This window comes from Lissotriton vulgaris, chromosome 10 (genome assembly GCF_964263255.1).
Source record: "Lissotriton vulgaris chromosome 10, aLisVul1.2, whole genome shotgun sequence".
Classification (NCBI taxonomy): Eukaryota; Metazoa; Chordata; class Amphibia; order Caudata; family Salamandridae; genus Lissotriton; species Lissotriton vulgaris.
Window position 1 is genome coordinate 35,459,743 of NC_141698.1, and position 13,139 is coordinate 35,472,881.

At 45.2% G+C, this 13,139-nt stretch overlaps 1 protein-coding gene across 2 annotated transcripts in view; it reads left to right on the forward strand.

Annotated features, from left to right (window-relative positions):
- Positions 1–13,139, forward strand: part of HDAC6 (histone deacetylase 6) — a 167,787-nt gene that overhangs the window by 66,200 nt on the left and 88,448 nt on the right. For both annotated transcript variants that reach the window (XM_086940369.1, XM_086940370.1), the window contains 3 exons: positions 11,465–11,524; positions 12,130–12,219; positions 12,606–12,712. In XM_086940369.1, the coding sequence (XP_086796495.1) occupies positions 11,465–11,524; positions 12,130–12,219; positions 12,606–12,712 (257 nt within the window). The remainder of the gene's footprint in view (positions 1–11,464; positions 11,525–12,129; positions 12,220–12,605; positions 12,713–13,139) is intronic.

Here is a 13,139-nt window from a genome sequence, read left to right on the forward strand (position 1 = left end):
TTTCAAGAATCCTCATGCATAATGAATGAGGCTAGTTTTCGGAGAAAACCCCATGTTATTTAGTCATTACCGTAACTAGGTAAAAGGTCAGTGCCTAGAACCGTTATGTAGTGTAATGACAGGGGAAATGTAGGTGAATGTTTTAATCACTACCTGAGCCTATATCGGAGTACCTGTATGAAACTCCCACCCTTCATCAGAGGCCTCTAGTCTGCCACTGCCTCACAGGAATGGTCTGCACTGAATTTCCAAGCTGGACCCTACAACCTTGTTCCAATTAGCGGCAATGTTCTCCTCAAAGCCTTTTCGGTAGACATCGACCGCCGCCTCTGTGGTGAGTCTGAAGACTGTCAAGTTGGACCTGAGATACTCAACACTGAAGATTTTGGAACCCAGGCAACCAGAGCCGAAGCACTCTGGGCTGAGATCGATCGAGCCAAGACCTACTTAACCACCTTCAGGACTTCGACCCTCCTCTGTGCCATCCAGGCCTCCTTCTAAAACTGCATCTTCTGCGGCATCTCAGGATGTCACCCAACGGATCCTCCAGGTGCTTCAAGAACACCTCGACGCCCTGCAGAAATCGACCCCTATTTAGCCTGCCATTCGTCCAATCATTAGCAGCAGTCCAAAGACTCCATTCCTCATAACAGGAAATGGACTTTTGAGGAGGGCATCAAGCCTCCTCAAACTCAAACCAGAAGAAATCTTGGTGCCTTGACAGAGGCACCTCTCTACTGCTTCCTAGTCCTCTCCACTGCTTCCTAGTCCTTCCCGTATTTCTCTCTATTCTCCTCCTCCTTGCCCTCTTGTTCCTACATCGCTGCTACTACCGGTGGAATCTTGGTCACACTCACCTCGGAGTTCTTCACAATAGGGTGGAGAGGACAGCCTCAGCTCTTTTTATGACCCACCCTACAATCCTCAGGGCCCTGACCCCTGAAATGATCATGACATGGAGTCCGCAGCTGACCCTGACATATATCCAGCTAGGTCCTCACCCCCGACAATATCACCTCGTTCCACAAGGTCCTACACAGATCTACCACCTTTCTCTAGGTGAAACTTTGCGTCCAACACGAGGAAGAAGACTTCCTCATGGAGACCCTCTCCTATACACAGCGGTCCCACCCGTACCTTCCCATGCTAACGCGTATGAATAAACCAGCTGGAGACATGTTTAAGGTGCCTGGGAAGGCAAGGGTAGCCACATCTTGAGTGGACAAAAAATTCAAGGCTTCTCCCTACAAATCAGTTATCCACCCAATTCCCTAGTAGCCCACACGTCTATGAAACATGCTAATTTTCAGGGGATTACCCCCGACTGGGCTAATTGGGATCAGATAGAGGACCTCATCCAACATCTCCCAGAGCAATTTCAGAAAGGGGGGCAGGAGTTAGTTGCATAAGGAAGATAATTTCCAGCACCAACATCTACTGTGCTCTAGATGTTGCGGACACTGCTGCTCACAGCACAAATACTAGGACTTCCTTCTACGCCACCACACATGACTGCGTGTTTCCAACTTTAAGCCAGAAGTCCGACAACACCCCCTAAAGCTGCTGTTCGATGGGGAGCATCTCTGCGAATCCCAAATCAGTGAGATGGTAGAAAAAATCAAGACCGACACAGCCAAATCTTTGAGGGCACTTACAACCCTTCCTTGGGGCCATTCTTGACTCCAGTGTAGGGAAAGCTTACCCCAACAGCTTGGCAGACCTGCTCAGCAGGATGCATCAGCAAGTCCAAAAACAACAATTGATGGACAGAATGCAGAACAATGTCATACATTCACCCCAGTACAGAGATCTGGGCCTAAATCCATCGTTTTTTTGCACTCCACACCACCCCAGTTCAGACATCGCCATATGCAAATCAGTCTTGACCCTGTGCCTCATGGGAACAGCCCAGCCCGAACTGCCAAGCCATGTCTTTCCTGGACAGGAATCAAGCATCCTAGGACCGGTTTCTGGCTATCAGCCGTCTTCAGCCAGGATAGCTTGACTTCAGTGGTGTGCAGAGCATGGGACTCACGTCTGAGAATACCCATCCCACTCGGGGTGACAAATGCAAAAACAACAATTGATGGACAGAATGCAGAACAATGTCATACATTCACCCCAGTACAGAGATCTGGGCCTAAATCCATCGTTTTTTTGCACTCCACACCACCCCAGTTCAGACATGGCCATATGCAAATCCGTCTTGACCCTGTGCCTCATGGGAACAGTCCAGCCCGAACTGCCAAGCCATGTCTTTCCTGGACCGGAATCAAGCATCCTAGGACCGGTTTCTGGCTATCAGCCGTCTTCAGCCAGGATAGCTTGACTTCAGTGGTGTGGAGAGCATGGGACTCACGTCTGAGCATACCCATCCCACTCGGGGTGACAAATGCAAAAACATCAGAAAGTCCACAAATGCAAACTCCACAGCCATGTCCTCCTCCACAGCTTCCATCGTTAAGGATTCCTGCAGATAGCACTGTTCGCCACTGCCAAAAATGCAAGAAGCCCAATCTTCGCCTCCAGACTACCACAGTCCATGGGTAATGCACTATGAATGAATTGATCGTGGATATTTGTTTACTTTTTCTGCCTCTCCCACTCCACCCATTCGTGGCTTGGAAGTTGAGTAAGACATCTCTCACTCTCATTCTAGTAGTTCAAACCTAGATACAGCAACCCTGGTTCACCACTCTGCTCAAACCCCCCCCCTAGTCCCTCACAAGAAGCGCCCCAAGAAGCCGAACCTTCTTTCTCAAAAGCAAGGCACTCTGACGCATCTCAAACCACAGCAGCTCATTGATTCGATGTGGCTCCTTAAGTCGTAGAATTCAGCTCCATTAATCTCCCTGCAGAGTGTATGACCATTCTGAAAGAAGTTTATATATAAGTGGGTTACCCAAACATAGTCACTGGGACCTGGGTTCAGTAAGTACTGGGAGGAAGGGGTCCCAGTGTGAACAAGAGACAATTTTCACAATTCAAAGAGTTTATCAAGAAACAACAATTAGATCCACAGAGTTTTATTCACTGAGGGATCGAATGTATCAAATACATGTAGCAAACAGTCAACTGTATTCAAGGTCATACAGTGCCCCAGGAAGGAAGGGAGGAAGTGATCAAGGTGAGGATAAGGGAGTGATAGGAATGTGTGACAGTAAAATCAAACATTTAGAGCAAAATCGGCTGTAAGTTGCAAAGCCAACATGGCCACAATAATACCAATGGCGATCATTACTTAGAAAGGCATACTTCACAAAGTACACTTAATTTATACAATGTTGGCGTGAAGTTGCCACACGGAGAACAACAGTCGACGTTTCGACCCTCTTATCAGTGCAGGGAATGTTTGTATCCTTGCGGCGGGGTCTTCATCAGGACCAAGGGGTAGGGGGCAGGTAACCTGAGATTGAGTAAACGTTAAACCTGGATAGGTGAAGTTCGATAGCGGATATCCTAGGAGGAGTGTCTGCAATATAGTGAATATGTGTTACCAACTGGTCACGGGTGCAGTAGCGTCACAGAAGTTTCAGAGAGGAGCAAAAACTTACCACTGGGTAAGTTTCCTGACTGTAGTCACCAACTAGGAACTAGAGCTTGCGTCGTCGCCCATTCACGGAGCTCTCCGATTCATTCGGCTTTTCAGACGAACAGCGGATCCACGTCCATCCCTCCCAACGCAGCTTCCAATTTTGCCCAGCACCGTATGAGTGTTCTTCCTATGGATCGGTGCCATCCGGCCATTGTTACCATCACGAATAATTGACTACAGTCAGGAAACTTACCCAGTGGTGCCATCCGGCCATTGTTACCACCACGAATAATTGACTACAGTCAGGAAACTTACCCAGTGGTAAGTTTTTGCTCCTCTCTGAAACTTCTGTGACGCTACTGCACCCGTGACCAGTTGGTAACACATATTCACTATATTGCAGACACTCCTCCTAGGATATCCGCTATCGATCTTCACCTATCCAGGTTTAACGTTTACTCAATCTCAGGTTACCTGCCCCCTCACCCTTGGTCCTGATGAAGACCCCGCCGCAAGGATACAAACATTCCCTGCACTGATAAGAGGGTCGAAACGTCGACTGTTGTTCTCCTTGTGGCAACTTCACGCCAACATTGTATAAATTAAGTGTACTTTGTGAAGTATGCCTTTCTAAGTAATGATCGCCATTGGTATCATTCTTAAAGAAGCACACAGGCCCACAACGAGGGCCTGCTGTGCGTCCAAGTGGAAAAGGTTTATTTATTATGTTGGCGTCTCACAGCTGCTGTACAAGACATCGTCTGTTACCACCTTCTTTTACACAAGTCTCTCCTCTCCTATATGTCTATCAGACTTAGTTTAACCATGGTAGCGGCTTTCCTTCAAAATAGACAGCACACTTCACTTTTCAGAATACAGTTTTCAATGCTTTCATGGAAGGACTCGAACAGGTTATTCCACCATGGGTGCCCCCCTTTCTGATGTGGAACCTTAACATAGTACTCACTAGAGTAATGTGTCATTCTTTCAAACCACTTCACTCTTTCCCACTGCAATTTCTTTCTTGGAAGGTGTTCTTCCGTGTGGCAATTACTTCACTCAGGTTTGTCATTGAAATACATGCTCTCATCTTGGAAGAACATTTCTTCTAGGTGTATCAAGATAAAGGGGTTCTCAGAGCTAATCCTAAATTGCTACCCAACTTAGTCTCCAGTTTTCATCTCAACCACACTATAGATCTCCTGGTATTCTTCCCACATTCAGAGTCTGTAGGGTAACATGCTCTTCATACTTTGAATGTCAAAAGAGAGCTCATGTGCAGCATTGATAGGACAAAACCCTTTCTTACGTCACAGCTGCTGTTTGTGTCTTTTTCCAAACCACACAAGGGACATGCTTTTTCTAAAGCAGTGGTGCATGCTGGCTTGTTAAGTGCATACAGGCATGTTAAGCCACACTTCATTTGCAAGAAAGGAGCTTTCAGGGCTTTCTTGATGACATACCTCTAGTTGACATTTATAAAGCATATACATGGTCCACCTTCACACATTCACAAAACATTATTGTGTGGCTGTCTTGGCCTGCCAACAAGTTAATGTTAGCCAGGCTGTGTTATGTACACTTTTTCAGTATTCTGCAACATCCTCAGGTTAAGCCACCAGTTTGGGAGGACGGTTTTACAGTCTGTGCACAGCTCGTATGTACAGTCACACATGACGCGAACGGAAAATATTACTTACTTTGTACAAATCTGTTTGTGACATGTAGTGCTGTAGATTCACATGCGCCAACCCTCCTTCCCGCTCACATATGGTTGTTGCATAAAGTATTCTCTTCTTTCACCATTACTTTACATGGCCATCTTTCTTTGTATTCGCTATGCTTCAGCTACATCTTTGCTCTCCATGTGGAAATCTAATAGAGCTCATGCCCATGTGCTTTACCAGAGACGGGTGGAGTCACTATACCTTGTGACGTGAACAGACTTCTTCGAACACAACATAGTTGTACACTTCCGATCCCAACACTAGGTGGCAGGAGTATGCACAGCATGCGATTCTACTGCACAGCATGCTACGCCTCGAACAGATGCTTATAGGGTTAGTAACATTTTCCATATATAAATATATATTATGTGTGTGTGTGTATATATGTGTGTGTATATATACTCCTATACACCCATGCTAGGGCAATTTTTTTTCTTCCAATCACCCTTAGGTTGATGATATTACGGTAGGGTGAGGGTAAACAGCATTTACACAGAAGGGTCATAGAGACAAAGGAAACGGAGTCAGAGTATTTGAGGCAGGCTGGCAAATGTCCTCCTGGAAGAGACGAGTCATAAAGAATTTTCTGAAATTGATAATGTCATCGAAGCAGAGGTATAGAAGAAGCAAGTTCTAAAGGGAAAAGCCTTGAGAATGGAGTAATGTACCTTGGAAGCATTTGTATCATGCCGAGTGAACGACAGCATGGTTTTTAAGTAGCTGGTCTAATGCTTCTGCTCAGTTGGTTCAGCAGCATCACTTTGGTAAGATGGGATGGTGCTTGACTATGAAGAGCCTTAGTGAGAGATAATGAAGCATCGTCATTTTAGCTAGTGTAATGTGATCGATGCATATCAGTCCACTGGTCAGGAGAGCAGCATAGTTCGTAATAGTTGGTAGTTTAGTAATAGTTTTGGCAATGAGGTTCACTTACACACAGTTCTGGTTGTCTTTTCTGGAGATCACACTGACAAGACAAGTCCGAAAATTTGAAGTAGATGTAGCAGAGGCACCACTTTTCCAGGAAGACACTACCGAACCAGAGAGAATACCACTGGGCACACAGCACCTTTTGGCGCCAAGAACTTTCCGGTACCCCAGACATATTTTGGGAGGCAGATCACCTAGGTGCCCAACTACAGAAGTGTTTGACATTGTTCAGCATTCCGTCCATCAATTAATTTTTTTACATTTGGCCCCCTGAGTGGGACAGGTATGCCCATACATGGGTCCTGTGCTTGTTATTCTACTGGATTCAGGCTAGCCTGGCTTATGAGGGATGATACCCTGAAAACAGTCCTAGAATGCATGTTTCCAGTCTATGGAGGGCCTGGCCTGGCAGTTCGGGCTAGACTGTTCTCATGGGGAGCAGAGTGAAAACTGATATGCATATGACTGGGTCCAAACTAGAATGGCGTGGTGAGCAAAACACATTGGATTTAGGCCCAGATCTCGGACTGGGGTGTGTTTTTGACATTGTTCACTATTCTGGCTATGAAATGAAATGAAATCAATTGTCAGCAGAAGGAAGATGGCCAGTCAGGGCTCCCACTGGCGCAGTTGTCACCCTGTCCAGAGCCTCAGTCGTTGAACAGCAAACGGATATCGAGCCAGCACCGAAGACTGGGCCCAGGCAAAGACCATACCTAGAGTCATCAGTATGCCAGTGACTTACAAAAAACTCAAGACACATAAGTCAGTCGCCGAGGCAGAGCACCGTTCCAGAGGAAGTCTGGTTACAACCCTAAACACAACAGTCAAGGCAAAACCAGACATGAGTCCACGTCGCTTTTGGGATCTGGTTTGCACCAACAAAAGGCCCCCAGTCAAGGGCATCAACCTCCTAAGTCGACTCTGACACCTTCATTGGCATCCATCCGCAACCCAGCTTAAATGTTGAATCTTTCTTCTGCCCCAAAAACCCCATCAGTGCCCATGCCTTTTTTGGTACCAAAATCGTTATTGGGTCCCAAGCCTTCATCGGCACGGATCCTTCGTCAGCCCCAAAACCATCTGGAGCTCTCCAGGCAAAGGAGGAACAGACACCCATTGAGGAGGATGCTGAGTCTCCAATATTAGAAAGACTACAGCATGAGTTGGACATTACACAACAGGGCCTCTTCATACTCCCTGTCATGAGCAACATCTCTGCCAAACCATCTGTGCCAGCTCTGCCACCTTCAGAGCCTATGCCTTAAAAGGTGAGTCTTGCCTGCTGCAACTCCTTCTTTCCACACAATCTTCACCCAAGAGACTGAGGGACACAGCTGACAGTCCTTTATCTCTCCCAAACGCTTCTCCCCCACCACCTGACTTCCCCCTCCACCTCTACGGCCATGCACAACACCTATGCTGCCTCCCCCAGAGGGCCCCCCTTCCAAGGTTGACCACAAGGCGGTCTTTATGCTGCCTTTGATCCATATGATCAGCCATTAAGAAAGTGTCTCACTAGCTACTCCTCGGATGATGATTATAATGTGACTTCCCCCATACGACCCTCACCTAGACTACTATATGGTCCGGTCTCTCTCTCTGATGGTACTGCAGCATACCCTGAGGTCATACAGAGAGGGGTGCCATACCATAAGCTGGATATGCACTTCATTGAAAAGAAGGGGGATTTTCTGCACATTTCTTCCATATGCTAAAGGGTATGTTAACGTCTGCTCCTGATAACAGAGAACTTGTCATGGCCAGGGTAGTCACTCATAAGGTAGAAAAAAGTTCAAGCCCATGTCAGTGACCCAATGTGCCAGGTCCTGCCAAATATCCTGGTTCACACTTCCCACAAGCACTCCTTTGACCAAGCCACCGGTGATGCTCCTCCTCCAGGTAAGGAGAGTAAGAAGATATATGTGGCTGGCAAGAAGTTGCTCTCCTATCGATATGTGACAGGGCACAAATGGTGGAGAGGAAGGTAAATTAACAACCAATTTCCATGGAGATTTTTGAACAACGCTACAGCCCAAACGACTGAATGGAATTGCACCAAATTTGGCAGAAAGCTATATCTACATCCAGAAAGTGTGGTATACACCAGTTTAGTAGTTTTTGAGAAATTTACGTACGCAATTTTTGCATTATTTGTTTCTGCAGAACTTTTGTGGCAATCTCGCGAGCACGCATCTTTAAAGAATAATGAGATCTGATTGCCCGAGGGGGCCTTTTTTCCCATTGGTGGTCTCCATCGGGAACTCACACTCTGATTGTCCTCCATTTCAGAACAAGGGGACTTGTTCCCTGTGTCTTGAAGTCCCATTTAATAAAGGAAGGTATAATGGACAGGGTATTGTACTCTGACCCCCTGGACCTTGTGGGGATGTTCCAGAAGTGGCACGACAACCAGTAAATGAAAAAAAAACTGTTTTTCTGGAGCGCAAGGGCCACACTGGCTCCTGAGAGAGTCTCCTGGGATCGGAGGACTTTAAAATAAAAAAAGGGGAGTGTGGCGTGAGTGTCTGTGGTTGGTGGGCTGCGTACAGGCCACCCACCACAGACACTCACACTTTTTTTTTATTTTAAGTGGTCTTCCTATCTCAGGAGACTCTCTCTGGAGCCAGCGCAGCCCCTGTGTTCCAGTGGGACTGATTTTTAAATTTGGTGGCTCTGCTGCTAACCTACGCTGTGCATCGCCATAGGCCATGCACAATGGGAGGTGGCCGCCTGCGGAGTTTGGGTGCAGGGCTGCAGCCAGTCCTATGTCTGCAATATACGGTGGGTTTGGCATAGTTACATATGGTAATGAAATGTCACTTAACATTAAAAACCTTTGAAATTCAATGAAAAAAACGAAGGTTTAAGTGATGTTAAGTATAGTATTAATAACTTAATTTGCATTTTAAAAACAAAATCTCGGAACTTCAGTCAAAACGCCAAGGTATAAAGTGACTTCATAGTTTGTTGGAAATGTTAGTTTAAACGTAACATTTTAAACAAACAAAACCCACTGAAATTCACTAGTTCTAATTATTTTAAGTAACTAACTCGTGCCCTCACCATGCCCTAGTTATGACCTCCCATTACAGCACTCACTAAATGTTCTGTGACCTCATTCATAACATCGCTGATGACATCTGAAATGAGTTCTTTGATGACAACACTGTGCATGGTGGGGCGCAAGTTATAGTTACTTTTAATAACTATAACTGGTGAATTTCAGTGCTTATTGCTTTGAAGAATTGCTTGTGACCTTCTTATGACTATGATGAGGATTCCTCTGGAAGTGAGCTAGGATTACTGGTAAATTTATTTTCCTTCTATTCCAGAATAACCTCATCAATAGTCATAAGCACTAAATAGAATTGCACTCCCATCTCGTAATTTTAGCGGACAAGAATAAAAAACCGTATCAGCAATCGCTCAAAAAGATTTCCTCAGAGAACCTTGCCCCACTTCAGTGTCCACTCTGGAGGTCCGATTAATTTAGATAGTACTATGTGAAGGACATAGTACCGGAATCGTGGCTTTGTCCACAATCTTGATTACTACTCAAGTCCTATCCAACAGTTTGCCTTCGCAGTCCCTCCCCTTCTGGTAATTCCTTCACGAGGGAAAAGCTACTTTACCCTCCAATGAGGGTGTAAGCCACTCAACACTCAAGTGATTTCTGATCTGTCTATGTCCTCGTGTAATTGGGCTCGGACGTAGGCATCGCTCTGAGGGAGGCAGTCCAGTCCTTGGCACATGAATCCGCAGCAGTATCTGAATGGAACATTTACTCAACTGCCATCCTCCGATACTCTGCTTTTCCAACGTTATTTTCCTAGTTACCTAAACTTCTAGGAGTAATTCCACGAATAACCAGTTCTTATTTTTAAGTGGATTTTTTAAATGTTTTATCTAATGCTCACTTGTGCCTCTGGGTGCATTAGGCAGACAATTGCTAAATAAAATGTAGAAATAATAAAATAAATGGACTATGGATGTTCCAATGTCCCCAGCTGAAACCTAAACTGGATGTAATGTTTTTTAGTTGCCCCAGGAGACTGAGATAATGATGACTCTGATCTTGACTTACCTGTGTGAATGCTGGGTAGTTTACAGTACACTCGCTGAAGACTGAAGTAGTCCTTCAGTAAGGCAGGTTGCAGCACTTGAGTGGCAAAAAATCCAGGATAGTGATGAGGGAGTAGCCATAGGACTGGGTACTACCATAATCTAGAAACGTTACACTGCACCACCTACAAAAGGGTGTTGATAGAAACAGTCTGGCTGTGCTACAGTATGGCGGGGCTAACTGGGACAATGCTCCTTATAGAAAAAATGTGTAGGGGCAAATGCACACTGCCCTGCTGGTGCACGTCCTCAGTGTGTTACTGAATCATGGAAAATGTGTTAGACCGAGTATGAATTTTCTCTTCATAGTGCAGGCAGGCAGATGCTGAAATCTCTCTGATTGCTCTTCTATTCCTCACCTTAAGCCACAGAACCTCTCCTTAAAGCCCTACATCACATACCTGCAATATTAAACTTGGCATCCTGAAGTCCTGCCAGGCCATGCAATAGGATGCTCTACATTTTTTTTTTTGTGTGCACGTTTTGACAATAAAGTCACAGAATATAACCAAATGTGGACCTTTCCAAGGGCCCCTTGTAGTCATTTTCTGGACTGGTTGAAAATAAAATATCATTTAAACTCCGACAAGTAACATGATGTATGGGCGGATCGCTGCGTTTTCAAGCTTTATTTTTCTGAAGAGGTCTATGGCCAGTGGTTTTAAAAGTGTTTTAATGTTAATTACAGTTGTGCCCCCAGTAAAAAGTTATATAAAATGTAGTGCACTGAGCTGCTTTTAAAGATGTAAATTCAGTTTTGCTTCTGTCCTCCATTGGTCTTTAAATTGTTGAAGGCAGTTCACACAATAGAGCAAAACATCCTTAGGAAAAGCATACAGATATATTAATGATATAATTAAAAAGGAAAATTATTTTAGTGGTAGATCGGGGTAAAATTAAAACATTAATAGCAACAGATAGTATTACTTCAAATAAAAAGTGTATCCTCTTTATTAATAAATCTCTTGCCCTGTGTGCTTAACTTTATGGTGTTTTTGTTATTACGAAATAAATGAATCCTAAGCTGTCCCACATAGTGTGTGTACCTCAGGGTATGTATTCCATTGTTATAGCCTGTTTTCAAAGCTCCCTTGTACACCAACAGTGGCTTCTGATTCAAGATCCCTAATGTGGTTCCTCCATCTAGTTTCAGCCTCATCTGGTGCTTGTTGCAGCTGGTTTCGACTCTGTGATCGGCGATCCCAAGGTGAGAGCTCCTTTCATCATTTTACTCAGTAGAGATGGAGTCATTCCTCATGGTCTGAAGTGTGTTAACAAAGACTGGTAAGGACCATGGGAACAGAAAGGGCATCACACTTCCTCTAGATGAAGTTGTAACAGTGGTAGACATATCCTGATGGAAAGTCAAAGAAAAAGAGCAGTAGGCCCGAGACGTTAGTTGGTCCCAAAGGCACTTCTAGTGGCACTTTAGTAGCTGTTTCAGTTGCTCCTCTTCCAGGAGGTCAGAAGGAGTCCCTGAATACTGGTGGGGACTGTTCATGCTGAATTGATCTTTGAAGAGAACCTGTTCCTGGCGCATATAGCGTGTCTCCGCTGAATCGATTTGTCTCTGGTGGTTATGAAGAGCTGTGCCGTAGTCCAGCCTCATGGATGTTAGTAGAGAAAGTGGTTGGAAATGCTAAATTCAGATGAAAATAAACCGCAGGACCTCAGCCCAGTCATAAAGGGTAAAGTGTTTCATAGCGCATTATAGACAGTTTTAACAAGTACTTCTGAACAGCTCTGAACCATGGTGACTTTAGAAATGAAAGCTTAATGCATTTAGCACTCACGTTTTCTTTATCCTCCTAGGGTGAGATGTTGGCCTCCCCAGCATGCTTTGCTCATCTTACGCACCTACTGATGCCGCTGGCTGGTGGGAAGCTCATTCTAGCTCTGGAGGTAAAGCCAGCTATCAGCATCCTCTTTCTATGCCCCTTGTAATGTTCCCTTCTTCTTTCAATTACCTCTTCTTCCCCACATAACCCCTTATCCTTGCACTCTCTTGTCTCTGTCTCATTCGATCCCTAAGTTTCCTCATTTACTTTCTCTGTTTTCTTGCCTGTATCATTCTTTACCTATCACTCATACCCTTCCTAACCTCACTCCTAACCTCCTCACCACTAGTTGTTTTTTGCACCTGAGCACGGATCTGCTGCCTTGCTTCCTATGGAAGTACCTCTGCTAATCAAGGACTCCTCAGAGGTCTATCTCTACGCCTTCCTGTGCCCCCATCATACCCTCTGCCACCTCTCCCCCCACGTTAACTTCACACTTGCGTTCCACAGGGCGGTTACAACCTCCGGTCACTGGCGGAAGGGTCATGCTCGGCCTTGAAGATTCTGCTGGGCGACCCTTGTCCCAGGCTCACTTCGCCCGTCATCCCATGTCAAAGGTGAGAGGTCAATCAGAGGTAGGCCTGTTTTCACCCGGAACGCGACCCAAACTGGTCACAGTGACTTCTTCATACTGTGTTTCTGTTTTGTGAGAGCAGGATTGTGCTTCAGGGGTACAGTTATGGATCCTTCTGAACTTTTCAACTATTAAGGAATGTAATAAGTGTGAATCTTTGGCAATGGGTTGTTGAGTTGTGTAATAACTATAACTGCCACTGTTTGGTACGGTTGTGAACCCTCATACTACAGGCCCATAATCAAAATTTGTGTTGAATGAAGGCCTGATAAAGAGATTCAGGAGCACAAGATTTACACGCTGGTAGTACTTGAACACTGGACTTCTAAATTGCAATCCTGCCTCTTTCTGCTACCTTAAATACAGGCCTTCAGTAAAAGTATAATAATCATATTCACTTGTTTAAACCT